The sequence below is a fragment of the Ochotona curzoniae genome, unplaced genomic scaffold (genome assembly GCF_017591425.1).
Source record: "Ochotona curzoniae isolate NIBS_2020 unplaced genomic scaffold, NIBS_Ocur_1.0 scaffold_3890, whole genome shotgun sequence".
NCBI lineage: Eukaryota > Metazoa > Chordata > Mammalia > Lagomorpha > Ochotonidae > Ochotona > Ochotona curzoniae.
Genome location: NW_024467115.1, coordinates 41,351,029 through 41,367,032, shown reverse-complemented (window position 1 = coordinate 41,367,032; position 16,004 = coordinate 41,351,029). Strand labels below are relative to the sequence as shown.

At 58.1% G+C, this 16,004-nt stretch overlaps 1 protein-coding gene across 2 annotated transcripts; it reads left to right on the top strand.

Moving 5' to 3' along the window:
• Positions 1 to 1,083: 1,083 nt before the first annotated feature.
• On the top strand, positions 1,084 to 15,095 carry SFT2D1 (SFT2 domain containing 1). Of its 2 annotated transcripts, XM_040965337.1 has the most exons (8): positions 1,088 to 1,228; positions 7,382 to 7,468; positions 7,887 to 7,969; positions 9,070 to 9,151; positions 10,839 to 10,874; positions 13,174 to 13,232; positions 13,474 to 13,503; positions 14,648 to 15,095. In XM_040965337.1, the coding sequence occupies exons 1-8, from the start codon at positions 1,166 to 1,168 to the stop codon at positions 14,685 to 14,687; spliced, it is 480 nt and encodes a 159-aa protein (XP_040821271.1). In that variant the 5' UTR covers positions 1,088 to 1,165; the 3' UTR covers positions 14,688 to 15,095. The 2 variants fall into 2 exon arrangements, with proteins under 2 accessions (XP_040821272.1, XP_040821271.1); XM_040965338.1 differs by lacking the exon at positions 10,839 to 10,874 and having other exon boundaries at positions 1,084 to 1,228.
• Positions 15,096 to 16,004: the final 909 nt, after the last annotated feature.

The following is a 16,004-nucleotide window of genomic DNA, read 5'->3' as shown; positions in this document are numbered from 1 at the left end:
GGAGTGCCTGGGGTTCAAGTCTGGCTCTGCTTCCCGCCTAGCTGGGGCTAACGGGTGGCCCAAGTGGCGGCAGGTGGCGGCTGGGTCCTCGGGTCCCTGGCAGCAGTGAGGGGGACCAGGCGGAGTTCGGGGCTCCTGGCTTCCGTCATGGAGTAGTGAGCAAGCAGATGGAAGCCCTCTGTGTGTTTCTTTCCGCCTCTCAAGTCAATAAAAGCAGATTCTCGTGTGACTGTTTGCCATGCTAACTCTTTTCTACTCATTGATGCAAAAAAAAACCCCAAAAATCCTGTGACACACATCCGCTGCACACAATGCAGCCACGTCCCAGCGTTCTGGCCACGATTCAGTACCCCTCTTACATAGCGGGGACTTCCTCACGGGGCGGCACCTCCAGCAGGTGGTGAAGCCACTGAGGGGCCAGCATGGTTCAAGTCCCACCCGGCACCCAGGTGCCTGGGCCCCTGCACCCGCGTGGGAGGAGCCCCCGGAGAACCGCTTGGCTCACCCTTGCAGCCCTGCCCGCTGGGGCCACCCAGGGAGGCCGAGGATGGCAGCGCTGCCTCAGAGAGGTACGCAGCAACAGCAGAGGAAGGGGCCCTGAGAACCCAGGCACTCAGGCGGGTGTGGGGGGGTCCGCAGCTGCAGGCCCCCGGGGGCAGCCGGCCCCTTCCTTCCTTCCCCGGGACTGACACCGAGGAGACACCGAGGTCCCATGGCTGGCTCACTCCTCAGGCGGTCAGAGCTGAGCCGACCCCGAGGTCTCCCGCAGGCCTGCAGGGCCGTCCTCCCCGGCCGGGACGCGAACCGGCGCCCGCCCGGGATGCCGGCGCTGCAGGCCTAGGACGAGGTGGCAGCGCCCGGGGTGTTGTCCTGCGGCCCTGGCCGTCCCCTCCCGCGGCAGGTGAAACGGCCAACGCCCATTTACACCTGACAAGCGGGTGTCTCCGGAAGCGGAGCCGCCAGGCTGCTCCCCGGGGCAGGAAGAGCCCGCACGCCCCGAGTCACGTGGGCGCGCGGAGGCAGTGCGCAGGCGCTCCGTCCCTGGGGGTGGGGCTCCGCACTGGGGAGCCGGAAGCGGACGTTCCAGGCTTCCGGCGGCTATTTGCGGGGTTCGCGTCCGGGTTTGCGGGGTTGCGGACGGGCGGCCGGCGGCCGGAGTGCGGCCATGGACAAGCTGCGGCGGGTCCTGAGCGGCCAGGACGACGAGGAGCAGGGCCTGACCGCGCAGGTAGCGGCCCGCCCGGGGAGGGGGACTCGGGGGGCTGGGCGGGTCTCCCCTAAGTCCTCCGGGGTCCCCGCTGGCCCTCAGCGCCGACCGCCTGCTGGACGCGGCGTCCACGGCGCGCAGGTGCACCGGCCGCCCCGGAGAAGGGTGTGTGGGAAGTGGGGAGGCCGCCCGAAGCCAGGTCATACCGAGTGAGGCGTTGGTAAGGCCGTGACTCTCGGTAGTTTTTATTTTAGAATGATTATTGTAAAAATCCTGTGTGTGCGCGTGTGTGCTTCGTCCGTGCGACTCCCCAGGGTCATTTCCTCCAGTCGGAAGCCGGGCCGGGTTCTGCTATTTGCATCCTGAGCAGATCCTGTCTTCCCTGGGGCTTTTGTTGACCTTTGTGTTGAATGCTGCTCCTTCCCGCCTGCCAGCCGAGCTTGGTCCAGGTCTCCCACTGAGTGGCACGGACCCCAATCCCCACGAGGGGCATTGGGGCTGCCGCCCCGACACGCCATGCTGAGTTCCCCAGCGTGCCCCATGTGTGCACCATGGTCCACTGCCGTTTACACGGCTGAGCGCCTGGCCCCTCAGGGTGCTCAGCGGGTTCCTGTGCTGGAGGAAGTTCTTTAGGGGCCCTGAAAGCGGTACTGTCACTTGCTGGGAGCCGGCTGTCCAGAGGGAAGACAAGCTAGGTGGAGAAGGATTGGCGTGGAGCAGAGGGACAGTGCCGTGGACAGATGCTTTGGCCTGAGGAGGGCCGCCGTCCTGCCTGCAGGTGGTTGGGTGGTGGTGTGCTGGGAGGGAGAAGGCCGTCTCAAAAGGACAGGAGATGACAGGATGGCTGACAGGAGTCACCATCTGCTGTGTGCCACGCAAGGGTCCTATGCCTGGGCTCCAAGCTGTAGAGCACCTTGGGACACGGCCTGAGGTGCACAGCCCTGGGAAGGAGGGTCCCTTGGGGCTGGGTGTGAATGGGGTGAAAGGGGAAGGCAAGCTGAGGGGCCTGTGCTGGCCATTCAGGCGTGGATGTGCTGTGTACTGCACGGGCTGCAGTGTGTGACTGTGTGGGGTATGGAGTGTGGCTGGGTGGTGCTGTGTGTACGTGGACAGCCTGCTGGCCATGTGGTGCAGAGTGTGGCTGGGTGCTGTGTGTGCATGGACAGCCTGCTGGACATGTGGTGCAGAGTGTGGCTGTGTGCTACGTGGTCCTACAGTGTGCTGTGGCTATTCACTGTGTGGCTGTGTGGTGCAGTGAGTGTCAGTGCCTGCAGTGTGTAGCTGTGCAATGCAGTGTGGGCCGTGCAGTGCAGTGTGTAGCTGTGCAGTGCAGTGTGTGGCTGTGTAGTGCAGTGCTGTTGGTCGTGTCGTGCAGCGTGTGGCTGTGTAATGCAGTGCGGTGCTGTTGCTGGTCGTGTCGTGCAGTGTGTGGCTGTGCAGTGCTGTGTGTAGCTGTGCAGTGCAGTGTGTGGCTGTGCAGTGTGGCTGTGTGGTGCAGTGCATAGCTGTGCAGTGCAGTGCGGGCCGTGCAGTGCTGAGTGTAGCTGTGCAGTGCAGTGTGTGGCTGTGCAGTGCAGTGCTGAGTGTAGCTGTGCACTGCAGTGTGTGGCTGTGCAGTGCAGTGTGTAGCTGTGCACTGCAGTGTGTGGCTGTGTAGTGAGGTGCAGTGTGTGGCTGTGCACTGCAGTGTGTGGCTGTGCAGTACAGTGTGTGGCTGTGCAGTACAGTGTGTGGCTGTGCAGTGCAGTGTGGCTGTGTAGTGAGGTGCACTACAGTGTGTGACTGTGTAATGCAGTACGGTGTGGCTGTGCACTGCAGTGTGTGGCTGTGTAATGCAGTACGGTGTGTGGCTGTGCAGTGCAGTGTGTGGCTGTGCAGTGCAGTGTGTGGCAGTGCAGTGTGGCTGTGCAGTGCAGTGTGTGGCTGTGCAGTGCGGTGTGGCTGTGCAGCGCGGTGCTGTTGGTGCCCGTGTAGTGCGTTATGTGGCCATGCAGTGCAGTGTGATGTTGTGATCCTTTGTTGGAGTCTGGGAGGAGACAGCCTTCCATGAGGCCCCTTAGGGGGACCCTGTGTCACTGCTCGGCTGGGTCAGGCAGCGAATGTCTCCCCGGATCCCTAAGGTGCTGCCTAGCCCTCTCTAACAACCATGACAGTGTTGGGAGGTGAAGCTCCAGGGAGCCTTGGGATGGGGCTAGTCCTCATGTCCCAGCGGCCCCAGGGAGACCCCACACTTCTCTTACCTCACGAGATGGGAGTGGCAAGGTGCCATCTGAACCTGAGGGTGGTCCCTGGGCACACAGGGCCAGCAGAACTGTGAATAGCAGCTGCTGCCCCCCACACCCGGTCATGCAGGCTGAGTTGGGTAATGAATGAGCCTGTGCAGGCAGAGGCAACTCAAGGGAACGCTTGGTGTCCCGTGGACAAACCTTAGATAATTCCCTGGAGAAAACCTGGCCAGGCAGCCAGGCTTACCTGGGCCGCGGGCACAAACACCCCCTCACTGGGAGGATGAAGGATCCGGTGAGGGGTGGGAGCTGCTTGGGTGTCAGCCAGGGGTGGGGGTGGGGACTGCCCGTAGGAGCTGCAGTGTGGTGGGAGGTAGGAGTGGGCACTGTGGGGGGGAAGTGGAGGTGTGGAGGAGCCAGGGCTTGGAGTGAGAAGCCGCAGTGTAGGTGCCAGGCAGGTAGGGGCCCTGGCTGCCCCACCATTCAGAGCCTAGGAAGAAAGGCTCCAGTGGGCTCCAGCGGACCTGGTGGTTTCCTGGGATAGGGCGGCTGAGGTGGGGACCTTCAGACACCTTGGGACAGGAGGAGCTGGGTTGGCGGGGGACAGTCCCTGGGCATGAGGGCATGAGGCTCAGGCCAGGCTAGCTGTGTGTGGGGTCCGTGGCGTGGATCCTAGACAGTTCCTGGGACCTGGCCAGGAGTCCTGCATGAGGACAAGTGCTACAGCGAGGGTGGCTCAGAGAATGTGAGCTCCAGGCAGGCAGTATTGGGAAGGGGGACAGACAGTGTGAGTCCAGGCAGTGCAGTGGGGCAGGCAGTGTGAGTCCAGACAGTGCAGGGGGGCAGGCAGTGTGAGTCCAGGTGGTGGGGGTGGGGCAGGCAGTGTGAACCCAGGCAGTGGGGGTGAGGGAGGCAGTGTGATCCCAGGTGGTGCGGGACGGTGTGAGCCCAGGCGGTGGGGGACGGTGTGAGCCCAGGCGGTGCGGGACGGTGTGAGCCCAGGCAGTGGGGAGAGGGTGTGCTGTGACTTTGGAAGAGATGCAGAGAATGGTGGGTCAGCCTGTGGTAGTGGAAGTCCCCTGAGATGGGGTACCCCAGGGAGGGGGGCTCATTGCCTCCCGGGACAGCCTCACCAGGGGGACAGCCTCACCAGGGACAGCCTCACCGGGGGGACAGCCTCACCAGGGACAGCCTCACCAGGGGGACAGCCTCACCAGGGAAAGCCTCACCGGGGGGACAGCCTCACCAGGCGCAGTGACTGCTGGGAGCCCTTGTCCTTGCCGTGTTTTTTTGTTCAGTGAGGACCAGCTGACCACAGGGCAGGCCTCCTCCGAGGGTGCCTGCTCTGCCTCGGCTTCCTGCATGAGCAAACACAGCAAATTGTTCAAGTCATTGGTGACAGTTTGGTGTAGGGTGGTCATGATTGTTCTTAAAATGTATTTATTAATTTTTATTTGAAAGGCAGAGTTACAGAAAGGAGAAGCAGATTGCGGATCACCCATCTGCTGGTTTACTCCCTAAATGGCTGCAGTGGCCAGAGCTGAGCCCATCTGAATGTAGAGGCTTCCTTTGGGTCTCCCATGCAGGTGCAGGGTCCTGACTTTGGGCAATTCTCTGCTGCTTCCCCAGATCATAAGCAAGGAGCTTGATTGGAAGTGGAACAGTCAGCGCACGAACCAGTGCCCATATGGGATGCCAGAGCCACGGGCGGAAACTTAACTCATATGCCACAGTGCCAATCCTCAAGACAGGTGGCATTTTAGGGTGTCTGTGTCTGTTTTGAGGCGAAAGATTCAGGATGCCAAGTTGCTGGCTTTGGTGGGACTGCCCTGCCACTGCTCACGTGGCTTTCCTTCTCACTAAATTTGCCTTTTCAAAAAAAAAAAAATCTTAAAAAATAAAGAAAATGCAGCCAGCTGCAGGTGCCCTCCTGGAGCTGCTGGGCTCTGCCAGGCTGGGATCTTGCCCGCTGACTCGCCGGGCTCAGCTTCCCTGGCCTTGTTTCTGAGAGAAACTCTTGGCTGGTGGGTGAACTTACGGAGGGCAGCCCTTGGGCAGGGCTTGTGTTTTGAATACTGTCAGGTGGAGGAAAGCAGTGGAGGAGAAAGATGGAGTGGAAATAACCGCCGTGTTGTTGCTGGGAGAACAAGCTGGCCGTTGAATCCCCGCAGCTCAGCTTGGGAACAATGGGTGGTTTCCAAGTGGTGCAAGAAAGGAGAAGTAGCGACGTGTCTGAACTCAAGTGAACCTGAGAAACCACAATTGAAAATAAGGAATGTTTTGTTTTCTTTTGTGTTTTGTGGTTTTCATCAGAGCTGTTTTACATCTTGCTTAGCTGTATCTCCAGGCGTTCTAGTCCTTTGTGGCTGTGACTCCCGTAGTTCTCAGGCGTACGTTTGGCAGCACTGTTGTGTGTTCATCTTGTTTCCTGCAATCTTGCCGAGTCCGCCTGCAGTTCTGATAGTCGCTTTCGGACTCCTCCCCTTCCGCAGCGTGGCCGGCCGTGTCCTCTGCAAGCAGGGATGTTCTGAGATCCTCATTTCTGTTTCTTGCCTAATGGCTCTGAACTTGCAGAACTACAGTGAGTAAACGCCCCGAGCAGACATAATACTACGGCTTTTCGCCATTCTGAGCAGTGTTGACTGTGTGGGTTTGTGCGTTGCCTTTGTTGTGTTTTCAAGTTGTCATGGGACAGTGTTGTGTTGCCATCCTGCCTGTGTGTGCTGAGATAATTATGCAGTTGCCATGCTTCATTCTGCTTGTGTGATGTGTCACTTACTGGGTTGGGCCATCCTGGACCGTCTGTTTTAAAGGGACAGTACAGTTGTTTGTGTTCACGGTATGCACCATGATCCTTCGATTTGACTGCATTGTGAAATGATTCAACTTTGCCCCTTTTCTTTTTTAAATTAATTTTTGAGTTTGTGTAAAGTGAGCTAATTCATGCATTTCCCAGTCTTTAAAGCAGAACTTCGGGGCACTTGCCCCACGATGCGCTTTAGCTGCTCTCTGCTCCGTGCGTTGGCGTGTGCCCGGGCGGGTCCCGCGCACGGGGCAGACCAGCCCAGCTGCCGCTGCTGTGGGTAGAGCAGTGGGCACTCGGCGCTGGGGCAGGCAGGCGTGCGTGCGTGGAGCCGAGGTAAGCAGCGTTTTAAGTGTGTCCCCGCGGAAGTGTTGAGAGACCTTCAGCTTTTGTTTTCTGCTTTTCATGCTGCACGTGGACCGCAGAGTGAGCTGGCGAGGTAAGGAGTGTGACCCCTGCTGGGACAGCTCGCCTGGCCACCTAAGGGTGTCCACACAGCCACCGGCAAGTGCAGCTGGGGTTTATGCAGCATCTAGGAGCGTTGTTGCTGAGGTGTAAATTGTCTGTACGATTGGGGGCACTCGAGGCTTTGCTGAGATGGACTGCAGGGAACTGTCCATGATGGAAACTGTGGCAGCACCCGCGGGCCTGCTCAGCGCCCTCCTGTGGGCAGCACCGGGCCTCTGCTGCCCATGGCGGAGACCCTGATGGGTTCCAGCTGTGCCTGGGTTCTTGTACCTCTCTGGGATGTTCTTGCCAGGTTAGCATGGAGGGGATTGGCACTGGAGCAGCCAGGTTTCAGCTGGCATGCTGACAGGAAATGCTGGCACTGCACTGTGTCACATGATAGGAAGTGCTGGCACTGTGCACTGATGTCACGTGGGGCACAGTGCTGGCCCAGCAGGACACGTTTTCCTCATGTGTCTCATGCATTCCGTCCTTTGATCCCTGTTGGTGTGCACCGAAGGGCTTGGGGACGCAGGCACATGGTCAGGCCTAGCAAAGCCTTCCAGTGTCCCTCGGTCGCCCCGGATGTGGCCCTGGCCCGTGCGGGGCGTGCGTTACAACAGCTGCTGTCTTTATGTGGTGTGGGGTGAGCGGTCAGTGGCGGTGGGAGCGTGTGTCCCAGCTCTCTCGTCTCCCCAGGTCCTGGACGCCTCGTCGCTCAGCTTTAGCACCAGAGTGAAGTGGTTTGCCATCTGCTTCGTAGCTGGCGTCTTCTTCTCTCTCCTTGTGAGTTAAAGCTTGTTTTTGCCTACTCGCTTTTGTTTTGTGTTAGACCAGCTGTCCGTTTGATGCTGGGCAGTGTCTCGCTCCCTGGGGACGCTCTTGGTGGGACATGTCTCAAGGGCTGCAGATCACTTCTTGAAAATGCAGAAATATTTTTGGAAGTTTTGCATGCTGAAATAATTTTACTTGAGAGAAGTCTGTTAGGATAGCAGCCCATCGAGTGGCCTCAGCACGCACCTGCTTGTTGTAACTGCATTTGAAACATGTAAATGGAGTGGGATTGCTACGAGTAGAGGTGCGTCAGGGCAGGTCGGCAGGCTAACGTGGTGGTATTCAGCATGATCTGGTGATGTTTGCTTATCCGACTGCTGTCCATAGCACATTCATGTGTTAAGCTGTTTAACTGTACCGTCTCACCTAGGGAACTGGCCTGCTGTGGCTGCCCGGGGGCGCGAAGCTCTTTGCTGTGTTTTACACCCTTGGGAACCTCGCTGCCTTGGCCAGGTAGGTGTGCTGCCATGGCCATGGGGCCCTTGTCAGAGGCACCCGCTCCTGCAGGGCAGCTGCTGGCTGCATGTCCGTCTAGCGGGTGTGTCCTGGCTCTTGCTTGCTCACTGCCATCACAGTGTCAGTGGTGAGAGTGGCCTGGGGCCCTTGCTGGGGGTCAGTGACTGCACAGTTTCCCTGCACTCTAGTGAGTGCATGGGCAGCTGCCGTTCCCCCGCTTGTACCTGGAGGTGGCAGCCCAGAGCAGGCATGAGGCTGGTGGGTCGCAGACAGTGGCCCCAGACTCGGGGCTGCTGCACCCCAGGGCCAGCCGTGGGGCTCAGGGCAGTGGTGACGTCATCTCTCTTCCGCTGGCATGCCACCCTTCCCGTTACTGAGCCTTTAGAATCCCGGTTTGGAATAGGTACCCCACATGGGGGCCATGGCCTTTAATATTGCTGCTCTGTCAGTACCACCGGCATGTCACACACAAGTATTTTCTCCTCATACGTAGGCCTGCGTGGCCGCCCATGCCCGTAGCGTCGTCATGGGATGGCTGTGCCCCATTTTATTCTTCATCTTCAAGTCCCTTATTTTCATGGGCCACGCCTATAATCCCGTAACAATCCACCAGATATAGAATGACCCCCCGCGTTATTTATTCTTACCCTTCTTACTAGTCAGACCGTTCTATCTTTTCCCCACGCCCTATTGTTCATTCTTTTCTCCCTCGTTTTTTTCCCTTTTTTCTAATTCTTCTCACTCTTCCCCCCAATACCCCCTTCTTATCCTATCCCACTTATCATTATGTTATTATTCCCTCCCTCGTACCATTTATTATTGCTTATCCCCTCACTATTTTCTTTTACTTCATCCCTTCTTACTCAATACCATCCTACATAACCCCTTCCTATAACACACATCCCCCCTATTTAACTTTTACTTTCCCTTTACACTTCTACATTTTTTCACAGTTCCATTGCCTTTAACATTAGGGGAGAAAAGATAGATTTATTGTGAGATTTTTTTCCTTAGTTTAGGGTTTCTTTTTGAAACTGTTCATTTGTGCATAGCCAAATTAGCATGCTCAACTTTTGCGTTTTGTTTTTTTCAAATAGCACCTGCTTTCTGATGGGACCCGTGAAGCAACTGAAGAAAATGTTTGAACCGACAAGATTGCTTGCCACTGTTGTTATGCTTGTAAGTGAGCAGTGAGCGGTGGCAGCTTTGCCGTGTGGACTGCTGACCGCAGCTAGAGTCATTGTTTCCGAACGCGGGCATGGAGTGCTCCAGGCGGTGTGCGCCTTGCGTTACAGGTGTCTGCTGAGGCCGCCCTCCTGTCCCTCCTCCCCACCCCTGCGGCCACTCTCGTCCTGTCCCAGCTGCCCCGCTGCCCCCGCAGGCTGCTGATCGGAGGCGCCTGTCCGCGGGAGGAGTGACCAGCTTGGCTAGGAACTGTGGGGGTTTCTGTTATGGCTGGAGACTGGGAGGGGGACTGTGGCTGGGTGGCTGTTGAGCTGTGAGCGTGTCACTTCTGCATGATTTGGGTCTTCTTGGCCAGAGCCAGCATTCCTCAGCATCTTCCTGCTTGAGTGACGTCTCCTGGCGTGGCTTCGCACGCTGCGCCCCGCGCTGTGGCCTCCGCCCCGCAGCTCCGCGAGTGTGAGCCGAGTGTGAGCCGTCGAGCCCGGGCCGGAGGGGACAGGCAGCAGAAGCCAACACGTAGCAGGACCGTGTCTGTCACCTTACTTTTATTACATTTTTAAAGATTGATTACTGAGAAGGGGGGAGCGAGAGAGAATCTTCCCTCTGCTTTACTCCCCAAGCGGCCGCAGTGGGCAGAACCGTGCTGATGTGAAGCCAGGAGCCAGGAGCCTCTTCTGGGTCTCCCCACGGGTGCAGGTCCCTTGGCCACAGGAGGGAGCTGGAAGGGAAATGGGGCGGTGGGACACCAGCAGTCACCCACGTGGGATCCGGGCTCCTCTGCCACCAGCTCCGTGGTTTGGGTTTATACCAGCTCGTATCCCAGCATGCCCGAGCTCTGAGATGTCATTGGCTGCTCTGCCTTTCAGCAATTGGAATGAGCTTTTTGGACCCAATTCATATGCGTTAATTGAGAAAGAAGGGCTTTTTAGGGATAATTGCCAGTTTTCTATTTGGAAAAAAATATTCTTTTTTAGTTTTTCTATTTTTTGTGTGTTTTTGTTTGCTTTCGTATCTTACTAACTTGCGCTTATTTTGAATTTTATATTAACATATGTGTTAATATTCAACTTTACCTGGGTGACTAAGCATAAATTATTTCACACTGTGAGCCGTAAGAAGTCTGTATTACGCTAAGATTTTGCCTGGATTTGTTTATTGAAATGTCCCAGCACTTGCCCCTGGGCATGTTGTACCATACCCAAACAAGTGATGGGCTTGGAGGTGCTAGAGCTTTTAAGAGAGAGTGACTGGGCAGGTGTGAGGTGCTGGAACTTGGTGCAGACTCAGCGTTCCCGCAGTGCCTGCGTGCGGTGGTCGCCGTGCCTGCATGTGGTGGTCACCATGCTGGCCGCTGTGAGCGTGAAGAGCTGCAGCCTCCCAGCACCGCCCTCACTTCAGGCCCCTCCTGGGCCGGATGTGCCCTTTCCCCTGTGTGGCTCCTCATTCAGAGGGAGCTGACCAGGTCCAGGTGGGAGAACCTCAGGCAGCAGGTGTCCAGCTCTGGATGTGGCTATAGGTGGAGGGACGGTGTGGAATGGGCACTCCCTCTTTGTGCATGGAGCTTAGTAATGTGGAAGCTAGCCGAGGATGCTGCAGGCTTCCGCGCGTCCCCAGCGTCAGCATCCGGGGAGGGCCACGCTGCACACAGGTGCATACTCATCGCACTCTCTCTCCTTTCCAGCTGTGTCTCTTCTGTACGCTGTGCGCTGTCTTTTGGGTAAGTGATGGGGGCCCCGCTGGCTTTCTGTGGAGGTGAGGGAGTGTCATTTCCCCAGCTGAGAACAGCCTCGCTGGGGATTCAGAATGCCAGGTGATGACATGGCACCCCTGAGGTCTGGTATGGCAGTGCTCAGGAGTGTCCACCCGAGCCCAGACTCTGCAGCCTGGCTCAGCACCTGCATGGGGGCCTGGGCTCTTGGTGTCTGGGGAGCCTGCTGGGGCTGTGCTATGGCCCCATAGCTCGGGGGCGAGGGGGGAGGCTGCTGCTGAAATGGACAAGGGGGAGCTGGCAGGAAAATGGGTTACTGGATCCCAAGTCTGTTGGGAGGCCCTGTGGGAGGCTGGGAGTGCCCCCTGGTGTCGCCAAGTTCCCCGTGGCCCTTAGCTCCCTCCCGGCCGTGCCCACGGAAACCTGTTTGGGAAGCACGGTGTGTGTATAATGCCTTTAGCCCTCATCATCGGTGCTCTGGGGAGTCCGTGCTGAGCCTAGCTGTAGGAGGCCGTCACTCCTTGGTCGCCACGGACAGCGTCACACGGCGCCCTGCAGCGTCACACGGCGCCCTGCAGCGTCACACGGCGTCCTGCAGCGTCACACGGCGCCCTGCAGCATCACACGGCGCCCCACACGGAGCCCTGCAGTGTCACACGGTGTCCTGCAGCGTCACACGGCGCCCTGCAGTGTCACACGACGCCCTACAGTGTCACATGGCGTCCTGCAGTGTCACACGGCGCCCTGCAGTGTCCTGTGTGCGGGGCACAGCCTTCTGCACGTGCTCATGAGCTGTGGGTCACAAGTGCAGAAGTAAATGAAGATGAACCGTGACGAAGGAGGAGTGCCCAGAGTAGATTGTTTTCTTTCTGATGAGAGGATTGGTTTGATTCGCTTGAAGGTCAGGGTTACTTAGGGAGGCTGGAGCTCTTCCATCCGCTGGCTCACTCCCCAGTGGCTGCCCTGGCCAGAGCCTGGCCAGTGCGTTAGGGGATCCAGGGTCTTCCAGGTCTCCCATGTGGGTGCCAGGACCCCAAAACGTGGGCCATCCTCCACTGCCTTCCGAGGTGTGTTAATGGGGTCCTGGGTTGGAAGTGGAGCAGCTGGGACCTGAACCTGCACCCAGAAGGAATACTGCTGCTGCAGGCTGTGGCTGCTACGCCGTGGCACTGACCCCTCCCTTTAATTTGTACCCAGAGACTAACAGCTAGATCCTAGGTTTCCCCGTTGCTACTGGGACTTCTGTGCCACCCCATGCTGGCCTGTAGATCATTTAAGGATTGGTTGTATTGGAAAGGCAGATCAGATTTACAGAGAGGAGAGACAAGGAAAGAACTGGCACTGGTTCACTCCTCAAATGGCTACAGCAGTTGGAGTTGAGTGGATCTGAGGCCAGGAGCCAGGAGCCTCCTCTGGGTCTCGCCTGTGGACGCAAAGTCCTAAGGCCTCAGACCATCCTGCAGTGCTTTCCCAGGTTGCAAGCAGGGAGCTGGATGGGAAGTGGAGCCGCCGGGACATGAGCCAGCACCCACATGGAACCCCGCGGCCTTGTGGGATCCTGGCACTTGCAAAGTGAGGATTTAGCCATTACACTATTTTGCTAGGCCCTAAAATAGACAATTTAAAAATAACCATAGAAATTGTTTACATTATTTCAGAAGATAACAGTAAAATATTTTTCATTCAAACAGTAATTAAAGAAAAGGGACAAGAGAGAATGAGTAAATTCTTTATGGGCTGTAGAGCTCATGAGGTCTTCATGTGACTGCTAGCAAAGTGGAAGTTGAGTTTAAAACTTAAAAACTTTCAAGAAGTGGGTGCTGTGGGGTGAGCATCTGGTGCAGTTTGGGGTGCTGTGGGGAGGCCAGTGTCGGCGTCCCACACTGGGTGCCTGGGTTTGAGTCTAGGCTATGCCCCTGGTTCTGGCTTCCTGCTCATGACCCTTGGGTGGCAGTGGCTGGCACCTCCTTGCTGGCCAGTGGGAGAGCTGGCTGGAGCTCCCGACTCCTGGTGCCAGCCTTGCCCAGCTCTAGCTGTTGCCTGCTTCGAGGCAGTGACTCTGCAGGTTGCAGCTCTGTTCCTCTCTGCCTTTCAAATAATCAAAAAAGTCATTTTCAGCTTGTTTGCAGTTACTGCAGTTATGTTTATTGACTCAAATTAATGGGTGGTTTCAGAATGAAAACTGGGTATCTAAAAATTAGACTAACATAATAGCAGATGGATGGAGTTATCATCCATGTTTTTGAATGCAAGACAAACTTGAATGTGAAAACATTTTGTAAGTAATTTTTCTTCTTACTGTTCATAGTGGCACAAGAAGGGGTTGGCCTTACTATTCTGCATACTACAGTTCTTGTCAATGACCTGGTAAGCCACTTCCCGATCCGTCGTTACCTGAGAGCTCACAGGCCGGACCTCCTGAGGGCCGTGGGCGGGGGCTCGGGCAGGTCCCCTGGTGCCACCAGCATGGTGCGGGTGCGTCCGGAGCCTGGGAGGAGGTGGGCCTGGGCAGGGTCCTGGGGTCATCCTGAGCGACGGGGCTCGTGGCTGCTGCTGGCACCGCCATGTGGCACTGGGTGAAGTTCAGACACTTGATTTTCTCCTGCAGGTACAGTCTGTCCTACATCCCCTACGCAAGGTGAGCTGCTTGGAATTCTGTCATACTTCTGGACCTTTAGTTGTGTTTACACAGATTGAAGACTGTGGGTGGACTTGTGAGCTGGGGGGCCTGGGGGACCTGGGGAACGCTGTCTTCCTGCCTGAAGCTGTGCGGGTGGAGAGCTGACTGGGAGCAGGCCGGGAGCTGAGCTGACTGGGAGCTGACTGGGAGCTGACTGGGAGCTGACTGGGAGCTGACTGGCCAGATGGGGGCTGACCCCCCGACGTGATTCTGCTCTGAGAAGAGGGGCGGGGGGCCGGGGCTGGGCTGCCCCAGAGAAGCCGTGGGAAGGCAGGCTCACTTCGAGGTTAAAGCTGACAGAGCTAGACCAGGACGCTGGTGGGGCCCGTGTCACCCCGAGGTGCCCGGCTGTGCCTCGAACCGGGGCTGTAGCAGACGGAGTGCTCTGGCAGCCCCGCGGACGGCCCTGGGTGCTGAGCGGACGGCAGTTCAGGGCGTCGGCCCCTCCCTCAGCTCCATCGGCGGGGGTGCAGAACAATCCCCGAAAATGTTGCTAGACATGCGGAATGAAGTAGTGGTTCAGACGGAGAGACATGAAGGAAAAGGTGGCTTCTGGGGGCCCTAAGTCGTTTGCTTTCAGAAAGTAGTTTGCTACTTAGACTTGCTGCTTGTTAAGACCAGCACCTGTGCTGAGACACGACTTCTCAGGGTAACGTGATCCCAGCAGCGCGTGCGTGGGTCAGTGCGCGGGTGCGTGGGTCAGTGCGTGGGTGCGTGGGTCAGTGCGCGGGTGCGTGGGTCAGTGCGTGGGTGCGTGGGTCAGTGCGTGGGTGTGTCGTGCCGGGTCGGGCAGTGCGGGTGCGTGGGTCAGTGCGCAGGTGCGTGGGTCAGTGCGTGGGTGCGTGGGTCAGTGCGCGGGTGCGTGGGTCAGTGCGTGGGTGCGTGGGTCAGTGCGCGGGTGCGTGCGTGGGTGCGTGGGTCGGTGCGCGGGTGCGTGGGTCAGTGCGCGGGTGCGTGGGTCAGTGCGCGGGTGCGTGGGTCAGTGCGTGGGTGCGTGGGTCAGTGCGCGGGTGCGTGGGTCAGTGCGCGGGTGCGTGGGTCAGTGCCCCGCGCGGCAGCACCGCACTGGAGCAGGGATTCAGGCTCCCGCCCTCTCCCCCAGGGACGCGGTGATGAAGTGCTGTTCGTCTCTGCTGAGCTGAACGCGGCGTGGCCCCGCGTGACGGACCTTGCTTGGGGAAGGCGTCTTTTCCTGCAGCCGCAGGCTGGCCATTTTGTGTGCTGCTAGCAGCTGCCACATACCCGACTAAACCGTTCAAGTTTGTAACTTCAGCTCGCCGCACGTGCGCCCGTGCCAGCCGACGAGCCGGGCGGTGGTGAGCGCGCTGAGCCAGCCGCCCGGGGCAGCCTTAAACGGGGCGCTGACGGGAGGGCCTGGGCGCCAGGGCACTGGCTTGGTTGGCTTGTAAACATGTTTGCCTTTTCGAAGGCATCTTATTTTTGAACTTTAATGTGATACCTTTTACTTTGAAGCTAAAAATTGCTTATTATGGTGTAATAGAAAATAATATATAAATCTTTATATTTTGAAATAAATTTACCCTTGGAAAGTAACATTTTCTGGATCAAATGATTCCATTTCAGTAAAACTTGGTTCAGACACAATGCAGTTTTTCTGTAGCAAAATGAAAAAGAGGCCTTGCCCTAAACACGACCACTTAGTGCACGCGTGTGAAGGCCCTTGGGCTGGACCTGGCACAGGTCAGGGTATGGGAGGAGAGACCAGGGGCGCACGTGGCAAAGGTGGCAGCAGGGTGTGGGGGTGGCTGCTTCCTCCAGGGCAAGCCCAGCACCCCCGTCCTGAGGTGTCCCCTGTGCTGTGCCCCTCCCGGAGCCCCTCTGGCCTGGGGCTGACAGGTGTGTGGGGCGAGGGTGAGCAGACATGACCCTGGTGTAGACCCGGGGTCGGCGGGGCTGGGAGAGTGACCCTTGCACGGTTAGCCTGCTGACTGGTGAGGAGCTTACGGAGGGGACAGCAAGGTCCTTACGAGACGAGCTGTGGTGGCTGAGCCCTGTGGCCCGAGTGCGGCATCTGGGCGCGGTGGGAACCCAGGGCACCCCGGTCGTTGCAGCTGCTGAGGACTGCTGCGTCCCGCGTGCGGGGCATGTGTCCCTGCCGAGGGAGGACGGTGTGCGGTGTAGGGCTGTGCCCAGAGGTGTTATGCCCTGCACGGGCGCCCGCTCTGCAGCCTGGTTGTGCAGATACCACTGGAGGGGCGTGAGCTCCGCTGGCAGCAGCTCTGGTGACTAAAGTGACCGTGCCTCTCGGTGAGGGCCAGGCGTGTCCCCTGGAGGCTTGGTGAGGGCCAGGCGTGTCCCCTGGAGGCTTGGTGAGGGCCAGGCGTGTCCCCTGGAGGCTTGGTGAGGGCCAGGCGTGTCCCCTGGAGGCTTGACCTGCCACCTGCTCCTGGGGCAGGACCTGCAGAGGCCTGTGTGTAGCCAGGACTTTGCTCTCCATT